General features: G+C 51.4%; 2 protein-coding genes across 7 annotated transcripts in view; one reads left to right on the top strand and one right to left on the bottom strand.

The window, feature by feature from the left end:
* SIK2 (salt inducible kinase 2) overlaps positions 1-5,698 on the top strand; it is a 125,240-nt gene extending 119,542 nt beyond the window's left edge. For 3 of the 4 annotated variants that reach the window (XM_003910678.4, XM_031652973.1, XM_017948957.3), the window contains 5 exons: positions 173-457; positions 594-757; positions 1,513-1,623; positions 2,318-2,409; positions 3,153-5,698. In XM_003910678.4, coding sequence (XP_003910727.1) covers positions 173-457; positions 594-757; positions 1,513-1,623; positions 2,318-2,409; positions 3,153-3,786 — 1,286 coding nt within the window. In that variant the 3' untranslated portion in view covers positions 3,787-5,698. The remainder of the gene's footprint in view (positions 1-172; positions 458-593; positions 758-1,512; positions 1,624-2,317; positions 2,410-3,152) is intronic. The other variant, XM_021926523.2, reaches the window with a different exon arrangement.
* Positions 5,618-18,104, bottom strand: part of PPP2R1B (protein phosphatase 2 scaffold subunit Abeta) — a 40,905-nt gene continuing 28,418 nt past the window's right edge. Inside the window, exons 15-16 of one of the 3 annotated variants that reach the window (XM_003910681.2) lie at positions 17,314-17,435; positions 6,559-6,704 (exon numbers count right to left, since the gene is read on the bottom strand). In XM_003910681.2, coding sequence (XP_003910730.2) covers positions 6,612-6,704; positions 17,314-17,435 — 215 coding nt within the window. In that variant the 3' untranslated portion in view covers positions 6,559-6,611. Of the gene's footprint in view, positions 6,705-17,313; positions 17,436-18,104 lie in introns of those variants that run through there. The other 2 variants (XM_009187249.3, XM_021926524.1) reach the window with 2 other exon arrangements.

The following is an 18,104-nucleotide window of genomic DNA, read 5'->3' as shown; positions in this document are numbered from 1 at the left end:
GCGACAGAGCGAGACTGTCTCAAAAAAAAAAAAAGTAAACCTCTGAAAAGATGTTTTGATTGGAGATTAAGGACATGGTAGCTGTCAAGTCTCAAGCTGGTTATGCTTTGTACCCTATGTTCCAAGAAGATGCTATTGCTGTTGGTTTTATCTGTTCTGTTTTCTCTTAAAGGGAAAATTTTCTCCATGAATGACAGCCCCTCCCTTGACAGTGTGGACTCGGAGTATGATATGGGGTCTGTTCAGAGGGACCTGAACTTTCTGGAGGACAACCCTTCCCTTAAGGACATCATGTTAGCCAATCAGCCCTCACCCCGCATGACATCTCCCTTCATAAGCCTGAGACCTACCAACCCAGCCATGCAGGCTCTGAGCTCCCAGAAACGAGAGGTCCACAACAGGTCTCCAGTGAGCTTCAGAGAGGGCCGCAGAGCATCGGATACCTCCCTCACCCAGGGTGAGCGCTTCCTCCTCTGCCTTTTGAAACTCGCGTCATAGGAGGGCGGTTTCTTGCCATGTTAGTGTGATCACCTGTGGTCACCGAAAGGCCTCGTATTTTAGTTAAACTGTGTGGTCTTGGTGCTTTCTTTCAGGAATTGTAGCATTTAGACAACATCTTCAGAATCTGGCTAGAACCAAAGGAATTCTAGAGTTGAACAAAGTGCAGTTGCTGTATGAACAAATAGGACCAGAGGCGGACCCTAACCTGGCGCCGGCGGCTCCTCAGCTCCAGGACCTTACTAGCAGCTGCCCTCAGGTGGGTACCTTGGGCCCTTCCCTCAGTGACTGTGTGAGTTGGTCCTGAAGATGGTCATTTTCACTTAGAGGATTTCCTCCAGTCCTGGAGCAAACAGGTTCTTTGGGAAAACCCACAGCTTCTTTGCCTTGTTGCTGCCACCTGCCACTGATGGGTTCAACCCATCCACACTGCTTCCAAGTGATCAATACCAGATGGAGGCCTGGAGACTCTTAAGCTGTTTTTGGCTCACAGGGCAGAGAATAGATGAGTGACCTCTTAACAGTCACCCTTGAACTCCCCTTCCTCCGCCACACATGCACAAATGAAGAATAATGAACTGCACCCAAATGAGAAGTTTCTCACCACTACTTTTGATGTGGTATCACTTTAGTAAATATTACAAGTAGATTATTTATACTAAAAATACAATAAATACTGCTACTTATCCGATTTTTTTTTTTTGAGCCTATTTTCAGTGCACCCAAGAGGATTATAGTTCAAGGCCCACGTGAAGGCCATGGCCTCCTGGCGACACCCAGAGCCTTTGCTCTAGTACTGACTAGGTAGTTGTTAACTAGAGATAATACATGCATAAATGTTCTAAAGAGTAAGGAGCCCTCAGCCTACTGGGTCCGTAAAAGCTTTGCGTATTAGTAAGTCTTAATGGAGTTGGAATTCCTTTTGGACATTTGCAAAGGTGCTTCAGCTAAGAACTGAGTTGTTTTTCCCCATGGGGAATTGGTGAAAATTGTTTCCACCCCCTTGCTCCTCAGGAGGAAGTTTCTCCACCGCAGGAAAGCGTCTCCACTCTCCCTGCCAGCGTGCATCCCCAGCTGTCCCCACGGCAGAGCCTGGAGACCCAGTACCTGCAGCACAGGCTCCAGGTGGGTCCTTCTTGCGAGTCCACCTCAGTCTGCTCATCCGGACTGTGTCCTTCTGCAAAGCAGAAACGTGTTTGCCTGGCATTTATTTAGGGTAGCCGCTTGATTCCTTATAGGCAAGTAGCTTTGGCTCTGTCCTTGCAGTTTCTAGAAAGGTGTTCAGTTTCAGCCGTATGCTCTGTGTTGGTGGTGGGAAAAGCTTTGTCCTCAGGCCCCACAAAAGGATATGTCACTGAGGGGCAGGAACGGGAGACCTGGCTTCTTTCTTTCTAACTATACTCCTCTTAATGAGTAATAAATAAAATGAAAATCTGAAGTCTGCAGAATGTCTACATGGACTTTCCATGTTGCTGCATAAAAATCTTAAAAAGTGATGAAGCACCGATCCCGTAAAGGACGACTCATTCATTCAGCGGTGGAGATCTAACTCCACCTTTCTCATTACTTCTTAACGTCCATGAGCTCACAGTCCTAGTGGACTTTGGGAAATGGAGTGGAAAACGGAAGTAGGTGAGGTCAGAGATGGGCCAGGCCTGCTGGCCCGATGCTCTTTCAGGGTCTCCGGGAGCAAATGTCAGTCCCTTCAACCCATGTGGATTCTGTAGGATACAGTTGGATTCATCCTGCAGGCAGAAGCACATCTGATGACTGCATCCTAGCACATTGTCATGCTCGTGTTGTTTTTCTGCTCTTCCAGAAGCCCAGCCTTCTGTCAAAGGCACAGAACACCTGTCAGCTTTATTGCAAAGAACCACCGCGGAGCCTTGAGCAGCAGCTGCAGGAACACAGGTGAGAAGGGGGCTTTGGCCAAAGAAGTTGCTTCCTTTCTGGAAGCCTTGAGAACACTGAATGTGTTATCCTTTCCCTCTCACATTTGCCATTACTAGGAAAATAGGTTTTCTGCATGTGCCACAGGCCCTCTGAGCATGATTACTAAGAGGATATCTCAGTATCCATGGAGGATGGTCCTGTCAGGCACTGGCAGCCCTACAGCGTACTTTGTTTTCCTTTTCTTCTAGCGTTTCCTCTTTTGGGTATGACTAGCTCCAAGCTTTCACAGTCAGTTGCCCAAAGCATGGAGGTGGGGTAGGCGGCACAGGAGCCTTCCATCCTCCCTTACTAGCATGTGTGCCCACTGGCCTCACTAGTAGAAACAGCTTGGCCAAGGTAGAGCTACCTTAATCAATCCATCAACTGCAGACACCTGCAGAGGCCAAGGTGTGACTCTCTCCTCTTCTAGCCTCTTCATAAGGGAAATATCCTCTCATTGTATAAAGAGGAAAACTCGGAGTTAGAGAAAATGCATTCCTGCTCACGTTAGCACTGAAGGATCATCAGAACTGGGGGGCGAAAAACGAGATTAGGTTGAAGGGAACCCAACACAATCGGTCCCCAGTCCCACTTGTTTTTGCTGACATGAGAAAGAGAGACTCAAGTAGAGGACTGAAGCTACTGACTGGTATTGCATTTACATTAAAATTGCCATCACTTGAGAAGATTTAAAATTCTTTCCTTTGATATTACCAATTTAGGCTCCAGCAGAAGCGACTCTTTCTCCAGAAGCAATCTCAACTGCAGGCATATTTTAATCAGATGCAGATAGCAGAGAGCTCCTACCCACAGCCAAGTCAGCAGCTGCCCCTTCCCCGCCAGGAGACTGCACCGCCTTCTCAGCAGGCCCCACCGTTCAGCCTGACCCAGCCCCTGAGCCCGGTCCTGGAGCCTTCCTCTGAGCAGATGCAATACAGCCCTTTCCTCAGCCAGTACCAGGAGATGCAGCTTCAGCCCCTGCCCTCCACTTCCGGCCCCCGAGCTGCTCCTCCTCTGCCCACGCAGCTACAGCAGCAGCAGCCGCCACCGCCACCACCACCTCCACCACCACGACAGCCAGGAGCTGCCGCAGCCCCCTTACAGTTCTCCTACCAGACTTGTGAGCTGCCGCGCGCTGCTTCCCCTGCGTCAGACTATCCTGCTCCCTGTCAGCATCCTGTGGATGGAGCCCAGCAGAGTGACCTGACGGGGCCAGACTGTCCCAGAAACCCAGGACTGCAAGAGGCCCCCTCCAGCTACGACCCACTAGCCCTCTCCGAGCTGCCTGGACTCTTTGATTGTGAAATGCTAGACGCTGTGGATCCACAACACAACGGGTATGTCCTGGTGAATTAGTCTCAGCACAGGAATTGGGTGGGTCAGGTGAAGGAAGAGTGTATGTTCCTATTGTTATTCCAGCCTTTTAAATGTAAAGCTTATTTTCTTGCCCTCTCCCTGACGGGGAGAAATCGAGTCACCCAACTGGAATCAGAGGGCCTGGCTGGGGTGGACGTTGCTTCCTCCTGGTCCTGCCCCGCCACAGAGTTGCCTGTGGCAAGCGCTGGAACATAGTTGTAGCTGAGGCTTCTGCCCTTAGGTCGAGTGGAGCAAGCTCTCGAGGGTGGCACTGACAAATGTGTTCCTAAGAAGACATTCAGACCCAGGTCTTATGCAGGATTACATCCTTTTATTATCAAGGGCAACCTTGGTGAAAGCAGAAGAGGTGTGTGCTATTGCATATATATGGGGAAAAAAAGGCAATATATTTTTCACTGAAGCCGAGCCACCACATATGGCTACAAGGCAAATCAAGACGACATCAGGAAATCAGATGCACAGGAAATAAAGGAAAGCTGTGCTTTGTCATTGAATCCTAAGTTCTTAGCTGCTGATGCAAGTTGTCCCCCAAGGCCATCACAAAGCAGTGGGGCGTGAGCTCTGTTTCAGGGGCCACTAAATAACAGCTGGTGCTGACCCCAGAGGCCACCTTCATCTCCACTCGGGAGCAGGTGACATACCCCTTCAGAAGGTGCCCTGGGTTGCCGAGTGTCAGAATATACTCAGGACTCCAAAGGTGTCACACGTGGAACTGACAGGAGACCCGCCACCGTGGAGACAGGGGGCAAGAAACTCAAGAACGCATCAAGAGCACCAGCCCTGGGCCAGGGAAGACACGCTTTTCCTGCAGTCTCTCGTGGACACTGCTGGCTTGGGGGCAGTCGCTCTCCAGGGTACCTGTTGTCTCTTTTCCGATGTAATAACTACTTTGACCTTACACTATATGTTGCTAGTAGTTTATTGAGCTTTGTATATTTGGACAGTTTCATATAGGGCTTAGAGATTTTAAGGACACGAAAAAGGAACTTTTACGTCCCATGTGAAGTGGTAGTGCTGTGCCTTTCCCCCAGATCATGCTTTAATTCTTTCTTTTCTGTAGAAACCAACAGTTTCCATTTATGTCAATGCTAAATCCAAAGTCACTTCAGAGTTTGTTTTCCACCATGTGGGAATCAGCATTCTTAATTTCCTTAAAGTTTTGACTTGTAATGAAATGTTCAAGTATTACAGCAATATTCAAAGAACCACAGATGTGTTAACCATTTAAGCAGATCATCTGCCAAACACATTATATTACTAATAAAACTTAACCAACACTTACAATCCAGTCATCAAAGTAAGTAAAAATTAGATGTTACAGCTAGCTAACTGTATCCCTAGAAATGATGAATAATTTGTCATTTGGACAGTTAACATCCAGGTGTTACAAATTCAGTGTTAATTCTAAAGATGACCATTTCTGCCCTTTAGAATGGCTTGTCCCATCAGCAGATGAATGTGTAAGCACAAAGCATCTTCCTTAAAGCACAAAGAGAGGGACTAACTGATGCTGCATCTAGAAAACACCTTTAAGTTGCCTTTCCTCTTTGTAGTTAGTGTCCAGGCAGGTGAAGTGTGGAAAGTCTAGGGTGTTCCATTCTGGCCGTGTGAGCCCAGCTCCTACCAACTTCAGTAACTTGAGCAGTCTCTGTTGCTGGCCAGAGACTGCCTGGTCGCCAGCTCACCATGGTGCCAGGACACTCGCTGAGGCACTGTGCTCGGGGTTGGACTCGGTGTCAGTGGGAAAGGGCAGTGTGGGGACTGTCATTTTTGTGATTTAATAACACAGTGAAAATCCAGGAAGAATGAATTAAGCTCCCTCTGGGAGTTGTTTATTCCCTCGTGCTTAAGATTGATGATTTCGTGAAATAAAGAACATCATTTCATTTAAGAGATCATTTCATTAAGATCTCTAATCTGTTTTGAGTCTTTGCAAAATAGCCAGTTATAAAATGGGGCTTGATTTGTTTAGACTGAAGGAAGACGTTTTCCCAAAATATACTACAGAAGTGCTACAATATTTGTGATATTAAAATGCCTTCCAGATTGAAAATGGGGGCCGCTCATTTCAGAACTGCAGGAATGGTGTAGTTACAGATCGACATAAACTCCTGCCCCCCAAAAATGCCATGAGCTGCTTAGCCCAGGAGACCTGGGAGCTATGGCAGGATGGTCAGGCCAGCCGATGAGGGACCGCAGAGAGGCTACTGGAAGGTTAAGGACCCAGAGAGAAATCGAGCTGTGCCCCGCGACAGCCAGACCTATCAGGAGCCGTCAGACACGGCAGCGGCGTGGACACCGGCCTGACGCAGAGCGTGACCCCTCCTGCTGGGACCTGTGTTGTAAGCTCCTATTTGCTTATCTTGTTTATTTCAAGCAGAAATCAATAAATTCCATAACCCTCTGTATTGACTGCAACGTAAGCTGCTGAAGAGACTGGTTCTGTTGGTCAGTCAGGTGTTTACTCAGCCCCGTCTGGTCACCTGTGCTGCTCTGTCCCTAACTAGTGACCCATGGAAGCTTCCAGGCAGTTTTCTCTTCATCAACACTAATGTAACACTAAGAAGGCTTAGTATCGCTCTTTTTCTCCGGGGCTACTCTGAAGTACTGACTTGCTTTCCAGTCTGTTTCACATTAGCAGTGTGTACACTACTGTATCATCATCATCAGCTTCATCACCCTGTAAACCAGGCTCCTCTGAAGAGACTTTGGTGAGATAAACATGAGGTAAAAATTTCATTCAGCAAAAAGTGCAATATGTGTGGTACTTTATTTTTTATGTTCTTTTTTTTTAATCCGGGGTATTAGTCTCTGCTTTGGGAGAAATGCACTAGCTCTGCAATTTCCAGCTGGGCAAGTGTGTCTCTAGTATCTCCATGCAACGGATACACTGGTCCCTGTAAGGCAAACAGCATGTTAGCCCGACAGGAAGAGGTGGCCCACTTTCACATTCCCAGTGATACCGACCATCCCAGCTGCCCCCTCGCCACCTCTGCCTGCACTGCCCTCTGCCACCATGGGAACAGAAGGAGGCCAACCCCCTGGAGAATCCCTGGGGGGGAGAGCGTCAGGGCCCAGCAGGGGAGTGGGGATGGGGCTCAGGGACTGTTCGTGCCCATCTGAGCAAACCCCTTCTCTCCTCCATCCACTTTTGCCTCCTAGGAAAGAAAAAGTCAGTGGCCCTTTTCCTCCTCAGATATCAAGAACTCCCCATGTTTAAACCATGTGCTGGAGTCAGGCTGGGACGGACAGGAGCCCAGGACTGAAGCCAGCCCTTGTCTCTTGTGCCCCTTCCCACCTCTGGCGCTGGAGTAATGGGGGGTTCTGTGTTTTGATGGGGAGCAAGGGGGGACCCCCTGTAGGAGTATCGGCCTCTCCCCTGCCCCCTCCCCTTTCCCATGGACCGAAGGCTCCAGCAGAAGGGACTCATCGTGAAACTGACCGACTCCCCCACCTCCGCCCACACACCGAGTGTCATCATCAGTCCTAAAGGCAGGGAAACGCTCGCAGAATTCTGCCCACGGGTTAGACGGCGGGAGGGATATTCCCAGCTCCAGTGATCAGGTGATCAGCCAGAAACTAAGGCAAGGTGACAAGCAGCAACCTGGAGTCACAGTTGGTCAGGGTCCCAGGCATGTAGGCACCAAACAGCCTCCGGAGACATGCAGGCGGGTGAGGATGCAAGGACAGGGTGAGTGAGCGGCGCTCCCCTTTGGGGTCCTCCAGCCTCTAATCAAGCCCCAGGTTCATAAATATGTTTGTATTACATTTTAAAACCTGTATCAACAGTCACACTTAAGCTCCCTATTGGTTTAAAGAAAATTCACACTCCAGATAGCTTTTTCCCATTTGACCTCCTGTAGAGACAATATGCAGTGTGTCATTTCACAGAGTCGGTCCCTGTGAACCATGGCTGACCCCCGTGCTGGGGATGACCTGCTACACTTGAACTCCTAACCTGGCTTGCCTCTGCTGCCTCCTGGGAAGCCACCGAGCCACTCGGTCTCTTTGTGCCTAAACATCAAAGGTGAAAATTGGAGAACAGGGAGGCTCGTAAGTTGGAGTCATTGTACAGGCAGGGATCTTTGATCATTTTGTTGCTTCTGGAATTTTTTTTTTTTTTTTTTTTTTTTTGAGACAGAGTCTTGCTCTGTCGCCCAGGCTAGAGTGCAGTAGTGCGATTTCAGCTCACCGCAACCTCCACCTCGTGGGTTCAAGCAATTCTCCTGCCTCAGCCTCCCAAGTAGCTGGGACTACAGGTGTGTGCCACCACATCCAGCTAGTTTGTGTATTTTTAGTAGAGATGGGGTTTCACCATGTCCAGCCTGGTCTGGAACTCCTGACCTCAGGTGATCCACCCACCTTGACCTCCCGAAGTGATGGGATTACAAGCGTGAGTCACCGCACCCGACCTGGAATTTTTTTATGGAACTTATCTTCAGAGCGATGTACGAAAGACAAGAGCAGTATCAGCCGGGCGCAGTAGTAGATGAAGTAGATTAGTAGTAGTAGGTGAAACTCTGTCTCTACTAAAATACAAAAAAAATTGCCGGGTGCAGTGGCGGGCGCCTGTAGTCCCAGCTACTCGGGAGGCTGCGGCAAGAGAATGGCATGAACCTGGGAGGTGGAGCTTGCAGTGAGCCGAGATCACGCCACTGCACTCTAGCCTGGGTGACAGAGTGAGACTCCACCTCAAAAAAAAAGACTAGAGCAGTATCATCTGCCTTTGTTTCTAAACTGGACAAAAAGATTTTCTTAAAGTTTCTGTCTCCCTTCTGACAGGTTCCACAGCATGGTCTGAAGCACCAGTAATGTCAGAGTCCTTGTCTGGCCCTTGGTGGTGAGTGAACGAAGGCAGTGGAGCCTCTCACCTCCCAGTAGCCTCTCACATTCTTATTTTACCATTTTTGTCCTAATTAAGGTAGCCTGGCTGATTCTAAAAGACTAGCAGCCATCCTAGGTGCACCCCCACCTTATGTCCACATCTTCTCCAGGCAAGTTTCAACCTATCAGCAGACTCGGGCACACACTGGGGCACACCAGGCAGCACTGCCCACAGAGCCACCCAGGGAGAGCTTTGATGGGTTCTGCCCAGATACTGTGCTCGCCTGCCCACAAGGGAGCAATAGCTTATATTTGTACATTAGTTTTACCAAGCACTTTCACAAGTACTCTCTTCTCATCCTCACAACAATTCTATGAAATTAGCTGGGGAGATACTGTCCTTATTTTTCACAGCTGAAGAAACCAAAGCTCTCGGAAGTTTGTGACTTCTCTGAGATCACAGCTGGTGATAGGAGGAGCTGGGACAAGCGCTTGGGCTGACTGGCTTCTGGTTTTGATTCTCGGGCTGCTTGCTCTGGAAGAAGCCCTCTCTTTCCCCTCTCTTTCTTCAGTAGCATCTGACTCTTTTCTTAAGCAAACAGCTGTATAAACAAAGCCCCCATTTTGGTCAAGCACAGGGTGACTGTGACATTGTTCCCACAACCTTATTCTCCACTCGACAGCCGCCTGGCTTTGGGGCAGAGGCTGCTTTCAGGTGACAGTGCAGCTGTCCAGGTGGCCGTGCACTGAACCAGGCTGAGGGAGACAAAGACCTCGCAGACCCACCTGCCTTTCAGCATCCAGTTAACTGCAGGAGTTTAGGCTCACCTCAAAGACGCCTAGTTTTTCCAAGTTACAATACAGCAGTTTCCTACAGGACACCCCCCTACTCAGTTGCCAAGGGGCCGCACTGCATGGCATCAGGCCACCACTGCAGGCCAGCAGATTCCACCCCAGGAACCGTCATGAACTCAGCCTTTGTCTCGAGGGGCGTGACATTTCCTTACAGTCAAGCCCCATCAAATAGAACTGCTTATTACTTTTAGCATTAAAAAAGTAATAACAGACTTTGACTTAATACTCTGTCTTTTCAGAGGCAAAGTGGGTGGGTAGAGGGGAGCTTTAAAAATAGAAGTACAAAACAACATCCTGGAAACATATGACCCCAGACGGAATAATGTCGCATTCCCCAGTGCAGATAACGGGCTGCTGCTGGCTCTGTGGTGTCTTGTCTGCTGAAGATTTGCTCAGTCAAGGAAATTCAAGTGGTGAGACCTTTCCACCATGGGTGGTAAGAGAAACCTGCCTTCACCAAAATCTCTGAAGGGGAAAGAAGCGGAGAGAAAGGTTTGCTTCACTTCGGGGACTGCAGTTTGAGAAATAAAAGGGATACAGAGATATTTGCACTTTGTAGAAAGGGCAAGAGTATTTGCTTATATCTGAAGGGAGGCGGGTGGTTTCGCTGGATGTTTGGTCTGAAAGAGTTACTTTTGATAAAGTTAATCTAACTGTAGTTATTTTTTTCTGTGTGCTTTTTTTTTAATTACTAAGAAAAAATTGGTGAGTTCAATAGCTTTGGTATTATGAGTGCAAATCATAATAGCTCCAATTTGAAAAAAAAATCAAAAGTATAACTTGTCACTCAATGTTAGAAAATTGCCTAAAATGCAGTGTAATAAATAATCTTTGTACCAAATGGTAATTTAAATGGGGTAATTTTCTGCAAGGAAAATGTACTGTTTTTATGTTTCCAACCCTCTTGAATTAAAATAAAAACAACTTGTTTTCTAAGAGCCCGGGCGGTGTGAGTGTCAGGTCAATGCGATAGGGCTTTTGCCTCATCGGGCCTTGGGTGGAATTTTTAGAGTAGGGAAGGTGGCTGTGTTCTCTGAGTTCTGGTGCTCATTTCAGGCTGCAGAAAAGGACAGTGGATAATATGTTCTCATTGACGTCAGCAGGGTAAATAATACCTTGCTCTGAATTGCCTGAGTACACGTTAGCCGCTGCAGATCGCTGACGGAAGCACTGCTAACCGCAGCCTGCACAAGGACAGGGCCCCGCTGGGCACTGCTTAATTACTGCTCCTCGATTCGAAGAGTCCCAGGGCAAAGCCCATTGGCCCAGGTAGTCTGGGCAAGCACCTCGTGCCACGGTAGGAGAAGGGGAGGCAGATGCAGGGGGCTCTCCAAGGACAGGCAGCTTCAGGGCAGGGACTGGAAATGGGAGGGGAGGTGCTGCGAGCTGCCAGGCAAAAGACACTGCTATTTAGTCACGATGTCACATCTTCTCTGGGGTCTGCCAAAGGCCTCGACACTGCACGCGCGCTCACACAGTGCACTCCCTCACAGGGGCGGGCACCCTTTTGAGGCCCAGCTCCGCGCCCTCAGGGTGCTGGAGACACCATGTGCCAAGCTGCTCTCCTGCGTCCTGGACCTGTTTCAGTGCCAGGCCCTGAGTGAAAGGCCACTGTTATATCCAGCTTGCTGGCAGCAGGATCTCGACTGAAATTTAGTTTCACTCAAACCATTCCAATTGAGCCCATGCTATAGAACCAAGACAGTTCCCTCCCTGTGGGGTGAGCCGCTGGCCTCTGGGTAGCACTGGGAAGGTGCAGTCGGCAGGGCCCACACTGGCAGAGGCTGGAAGGAGCGGAGCCCCCTCCACCGACGTCCACTGCTGTCCGACTGCTGACAATAGCTCAGTTCTGCCTTACACTGGCGGTTACCCCTTGGCTACCCAAAATTTCAGTATTGCTGAGTTTCATTTCTTTTTTAAGGAAAGCACTAAATTTCAGTAACAATGTTTTCCCTTTCCCACCAAATTTCTCCGTCATTCTTATTCTGTGTTGCCAAAAACAACTCCAGTGCCCCAGGACGCAGGCAAAATAACAGACCAATGGCCAGCCAGGCCCCAGCCCCGCACTCCCCAGGACACCCTTCAGTTCTGCGGCCTTTGTGAGTCGAAGGCTCCAGCAGGGTGGGGAAGGAGAGCGTCAGGGAGGCCTGCACTCCAAACCCAGGGTCTCTGCCCGGTGGATGGAACTGGCCAGCAGTGCTTGCATTTCCCAAGTCCTTCATCATGACGCAGGAGAGGTGGGAACAGGACCCAAGGTTGTGCTGCTGGCAAGCAGCTGCTTTCTCCCCTACTAGATCTTAAATTGAGGGCTCACAGATCCCCTTGACATGCAAGCTATGGACTCCTCCCAAAGAGCATGTACACAGACCCAGAACTTCAGACAGAATTTCAGGACAGGAGTTGGTTCCTGGGCCCCCTGAAGCCCCCTCCCGACCAGGGACCAAAGTTAGGAACCCCTGGCCCGGCCTCTGCTCTCTCAGAGTTAAAGTTCTTGGCCAGGCGCTGTGGCTCAGGCCTGTAATTCCAACACTTTGGGAGGCAGAGGCAGGTGGATCACCTGAAGTCAAGAGTTCAAGACCAGCCTGGCCAACATGGTGAAACCCCGTCTCCACTAAAAATACAAAAATTAGCCGGGCGTGGTGGTGGGCGCCTGTAATCCCAGCTACTCTGTAGACTGAGGCAGGAGAATCGCTTGAACCTGGGAGGCGGAGGTTGCAGTGAGCCGAGTTTGCACCACTGCACTCCAGCCTGAGCAAGAGGGCAAGACTTCGTCTCAAAAAACAAACAAAGATCACAGGGACCCTCCCTGCTGAGGGGTTCTAATCCCTCCCTGGGTGGATCCAGGTGACAGGGAGCCTCCTGCTCGCTAGCAGCCCATGGGCACCATGGGAGGAACTTCTGGGCGTTGTGCACTAAATCCTGGGCGCTACGTGGCTACAAAGGAAATGTCACCTGCACAGAACACGGCTGCTTTGCCTGGGGGGCTGAGGGCTCTGCGAGGCCTCATTTCAGCCCCGTCAGTGGTTTCAAAAGCTGAGCAGCCCTTGAGCGATGGATTATCACCAGGAATCATCCTGGACAACGTCCCTTAGGAGGCAGATGTGGGTCCTGACTGAAGCGAAGGGAAGGGGCTGGGCCCTCCCTCAGACACAGGTGCCACTGGCACACCTGCCTCCCCCTAGGTATGAAGCTGTGCCCACAAATCACTCAGGCCAAACCAAGGGCAGGCAGGGCAGAGAGCTTGCCAGGTGCCGCTGCCTCCCTTTGTCCGTTTCTGGGGGGATTTCCTAGGGTGGACTGACTCAGAGCTGCTCTGAAATTGGCAGAGAGAGATTCCAAGCCCAGGGAAAGCATGAGCCGGGCTGAGCCCCCAAGCCAGCAGCCAGCACAGTGTCTGGGAGGGAGGAGACAGGAGGGAGCAGCAGCACGGGAAGCGGACTTTCCCGGGAGCCGAGCCCCCAAAAGCTGGATGAGCAGAAAGTTCAGAAAATGTGGGCCCAGGCCGGGCGCGGTGGCTCAAGCCTGTAATCCCAGCACTTTGGGAGGCCGAGGCGGGCGGATCACGAGGTCAGGAGATCGAGACCATCCTGGCTAACATGGTGAAACCCCGTCTCTACTAAAAATACAAAAAACTAGCCGGGCGTGGTGGCGGGCGCCTGTAGTCCCAGCTACTCGGAGGCTGAGGCAGGAGAATGGCCTGAACCTGGGAGGCGGAGCTTGCAGTGAGCCGAGATCGCGCCACTGCACTCCAGCCTGGGTGACACAGCGCGAGACTCCGTCTCAAAAAAAAAAAAAAAAAAAAAAAAAGAAAATGTGGGCCCAGAGGAAAATGAGGCATTAAGGATTGCGCTTCTGAAAGGGAGAACTGAGTCACTCTCTCCTCAGGTCGGCTGGCACAGCTCTGGCTCCAGCTCCTCACCCCCCAGAAGTGAGATGCCCAAAGTGGGGCTGACTGACAACTTGGACCCTGAGGAGTCTGTTCACTGTCACCCCAGGGCCACCCACATAGTTGGGGGTGGGACACAATGGAATGGAGGAAAAGCCCACCAAGGCCTTTCCTCCAAGTGAGCCACACACAGCGCCCAGAGTGCACAGCCTTGCCTGTCTCTTCCATCTGGGATCCGCCAGAACTGCCTTCCAGTCACTACAGAGCCCGAATGCTTAGCAGCTCCCCTGTGCCAGCAAAATGAGGGCCAAAGGGCAGGCAGGCAGTGGGAGGGAACCAGGGATGAGAGGGCCAGGCAAGGAGGGCTGGGCATGGAGCAAGCCTGGGAGAGCAGGGCCCAGCTCCCACCCAGCCCGGGAGCCATCACCTGGCCACCCTCCAGGCAGGGACAGTCCGGGAGGCAGCAAAGAACCTCTGACAGAGGCCTCAGCCCCTGGCGCCCTCTCAGCCCTGCCACTAACCCAGGCAAATCATTGTAAAGGCTGGTGTCTCCAGTGGTAACTTGGAGCACAGGCTGGCTGGCTTCACCCCTGGGCTTACTGCGAGGGGCAAAGGCAGCCTGGCATGGCACTGCCCGGCAGACCCCCACTCCCCTGGAGGGCTGTCACAGAGTTCCACTCTGCTTGTCTTTAACTCTTGCCTGCCCCAACACTAGGTACAGAAAATGGCTGTTTCTTGCCTGTGAGCTCTGTCTTCACCGACTTAAGTGTGGTTGCGCTGTTCTGAGCATCTGCTCCAGGCTAAGAACTGGGAACTCTGCCCCAGAATTTCTGAATTTTGGGAAATGAGTTCTAGGCAGCATCAGCTATGGGTACCACAAACATAAGAACATCCCTGAGAATCTCTGTCACAGGTAGGACTTTTTTATCTCCAACTTTCAGGTCAACCTCCAGTGTGGAGACTTGGAAGGCCTGGGGTCTTTTTGTGCAGATGGCTCAGTCCCCAGGCCCCACAGTGGAGAGGGCACTGACAGGAGGTCAGCCTAAGGACCTGCTCCCGTGGGCCCTGTCACCGGCCTGTGTCTGACTTCCCCATGGACTTCAAGGTCCAACTCCCTTAGCTGGAGGCCACTGGGGATGGGATCCAGCATCCCTGGGCTTTGGGCTTTGTCATCAGTCCTCAGTTTGACTGGACTCACACCTCCTGTAGTCTTTCTGGGTTCAGGAGAACCAATCTGCTGGCCAAGAGGTTGGCCCTTAAGGAGCTCCTCCTCTTCGGGCACCCCCAGCGGAGCTCCTCAGAGCTGCCCTTGAGACCCCCAGGGCAGCGCGAAGGCCCTGCCAGCCTAACTCTCTGGGAGGGACAGGGACACGCAGCCTCCCCTGATGCTAGAGGCTGGCTCTAGGACAAGCAAGGTTCCTGAGCTGCAGAATGGCTCCAGCCTCAGGCCCAGAACAGCCTGCTTCACCAGCAGGAGCTAATTCGATCCAGAGAAGAGACACAGGTCAAAAGGCCCAAGTCAGAGACCCTCAGGGCCCAAGGGACTCTCTGAGTTTGGGGAAAATAAGGAAGGCAGGAAAAACCAGAAACAAGAGTAGAAGGGGCATGGAAGGCAGAAGATGGTGTTAGCTGAGACGCGGTACAGGGGCTGGTCTCAGGTCAGTGTGTGTACAGGACAGACTGTCTGCAGAGAAAAGGAAGAGGAGGAGGGTGGACGCAGTCAGGCAATGTCTGTAGCCATTATTTATGGATGCTTCACTTGATTTTAGTCTCCAAACCTGGGCTCGGCATGGAGACTGAATGTCCCTCACAGCTGCTCCTTCCTGCAATAACAAGACTGACATCACTGTTGTCAGGGAAATGGTGTTTTGATTAAAATCATGTGACAGCTACTTCGTGATTCAATAAACAAATCCCCTGTTAACCCTCGCCTGACAAGGCCTGCCAGCAGCTTCATCGGGGAGCCCCCTGCGTCCTGTCCGGGAGCGAGCCGCCGCGCGGACCCCGGGCAGCACGGTGTGGGAGGTGACCCACGCTGCTCCCTGGCAGATCCTACCTGGGCGACACACGTGACATCCAACACACAGGCACCTCCACAGACTTCAAGGGCAGCAAGGAGGCGCCCTTCACCAAGGGAGACTGGCTCTCGCCCCTTCCATTCTCTCTTCAAGTGATGGGCCCAGCCCCTGGAATGTCCAATGGCTCCCTGAGAGCCCTGAGGGTGGCTGAGAACGGATGGTTCCCCGGGGCTCTCAACAGCAAAGCGCTCACTCTCACCCCGTTCGGACAGACTGGCAAGTCCCCTACACATCCTAGACAGTGAGGGGTTAAGAACAATTTCTGGTTGCAATTGGATGACTTCCTGGATCACTCACTTGGCTGCTGGCCCCTGACACACAGGGTTCTGCCTGGCAACAGCCAATTCCCTTTCCATCTCCCCCTCGGGTCATTTTCCTTAAGTGAAACAAATGCATGGAAGGCTCCCTGAGTCATGGGGCGGGGGATTTTTCTGAGTTAAATGAACTGAAGCCTCAGAGGCCTAGCACCAATGGGCCTCCTTTCCTGGAAAGAAAGATTCTCAAATAGACATGACAGGGGTTGGGGGAGATTCATGAGGGACTGAAAAATGATGACAGCACTTAACCACCTAGGGTGGGTGAGGATGACATGAGATTTAAAGTGCCTGACAAGGGGCTGCAGTGACCAAGGCTCAAGTAACGACAGTTAATTCTCAGTAACTCCTCAGCTAGCAGAGGCACAGCTCAGGCCGTCAGAGCTGAGCAGTTCAGCCATGGGAGGGCCACCTCAATGACCCACGCTCAGATCGGGTCTTACCACGCATTTATGGCATGAGCAGTTGGCTCTGAATTTGTAGGAAGATGTAACCCCTTTCTTCCCAAAGAAGTCTGTGGTTTAGGCCTAAAAAATGTGTAACTGTCACCCCCCACTCCTTCAGCCAAGTTCTCCTTCCTGCGGCCCAGTTCTGTGAAGAGAACATGGACCCCAAGGACTGGCCACTCGGGAATCCATCCAGACAGTCGTGGCCCAGCCCTTCCTCCCACTGTGTGGCCACTGCAGGAACGACCGGTGCTGCCCACGGACAAGTGTGCGGCCACTCAGGAAGGCAAGAACGTTCTAAGATGAGCGAAGGCGATTCTGGACCTCAACAACAGGAAAAAACGCTTTCATGGTTTCGGTTCACATAAAATGAAAAGCCATGTGATTTAAAAGGCAGCCTTTTTGATGTTACTTCATAGAATTTTCACCAAGCGAACCCACTAGAGTGGGTGTGAGAATGTCAGATTTTTCCCCATGAACTAAACGCAGTCTGGCATCAGCACGAGGCAGCCAAGCCCTGCTGCTCTCCTTTTCTGAATATATCTGTAAGTCACAAATCGCCCTCCTAATGAATGGCCCTGGGGCAGTGGCTGGCACCGACTGCTGAAATGCGGCTTTTCACACCATTTCCACACAGAGTGGCGTCCAGTGGGGCTTGTAGAACATGAGCTGTTACAGAGAAACTTGCAACTATTTTTATCTTGAATGGAAATAACTGAGGAATTGTGGCAAGTCACTTCTGTATTACGTGAGGAAAATGGGAACAGCCCCTTTTTACAAGCAATTCTTCACCAAATCCCACCAGTGTCCTCTATATGGGCTTCGCTGTCGGATGGGGAGGTGATGGGAGATGGGCCTCAAGCTACAATAGTGACAGCTCTGGCCGGCAACCCGTCCCTCAGAAAGCACTCCCAGAACGAAGTAAGCTGGCAACAGGCTTTAAAAATCTACTCCCGGCCCTTAATATTGGACTCTTCCCCTGGGGACAAAGTGAGAGGAGCTGCTTCTCAGCCTACCCTGCGGCAGCTCCCCGCAGACCAGGCCACCCTGGCTGCCCGCAGCCCTGAGGGCAGGACTTGGCCCCAGGCTTCCGGGGCACTTACCTTCCCCGTGTCCTCTCCAGGCACTCTGGGTCTTGGGAAATGGTTCTTGTCAGCCCGAGGGACACTGGGTTCTCCACTGTCCTTCACAGGAAAATCTAGCTTCCTCAGCCTTTGTGCCACCACTAGAGACACAGACAGTGGCGCTGTAACTGTCCCTGACCAGGGCACATCCCTCCCAAGCCCACCTGCGCTTCCCAGCCAGGATGCCCTCAGTTGTGCCAGCAGAGCTGGGAAGTCCAGCAGCAGCCGACAGTCTCTGCCCATGGGGCACTGGGCAGAGAAGGCTGGGGCAGTCCAGGGTCGTGTTGAGGTGCCTTTCCCTCGGGGCCCCGGAAAGCGCTGCCCCATCGGGCCTTTTGGTGTCCACCTGGCTGTTCCCTGCATCTCGGTCACTGATGGCCTCCAGAGCCCCAACCACAGGGAAGACCTGCCTCCTTTCAGATCCTGTCAGTTTAAGAGAACAACTCTGGAGACAGAAATGACGGCTTTTCGACGCAATGAGGAATTAAGCTCGATTCGTCCACAAGATTTCCATCCCAACTGAACGTTATGTAATTTCCTGGAAACAGCAGGCTCGTGGAGGCAAACAGGGGACAGTGAGACTATTCTAGGTACAGAGGACTGGAGGGAGACGTGCGAGGGAAGAGGAAAGGGGAGTAAGGAACTGGATGGAAACAGGAATACTGGAGAATCAAAGGGAAACAATTACATCACATCAGACTGCAGTCACCTCAGCTGGTAAACCAGGAGAACACTGGGCAACAGGGCCTCTCCCTCTAGTTTCATAGCCA

This window comes from Papio anubis, chromosome 12, assembly GCF_008728515.1.
Source record: "Papio anubis isolate 15944 chromosome 12, Panubis1.0, whole genome shotgun sequence".
NCBI lineage: Eukaryota > Metazoa > Chordata > Mammalia > Primates > Cercopithecidae > Papio > Papio anubis.
The sequence above is the reverse complement of the archived record's forward strand: the minus strand, read 5'-3'. Positions and strand labels throughout refer to the sequence as shown.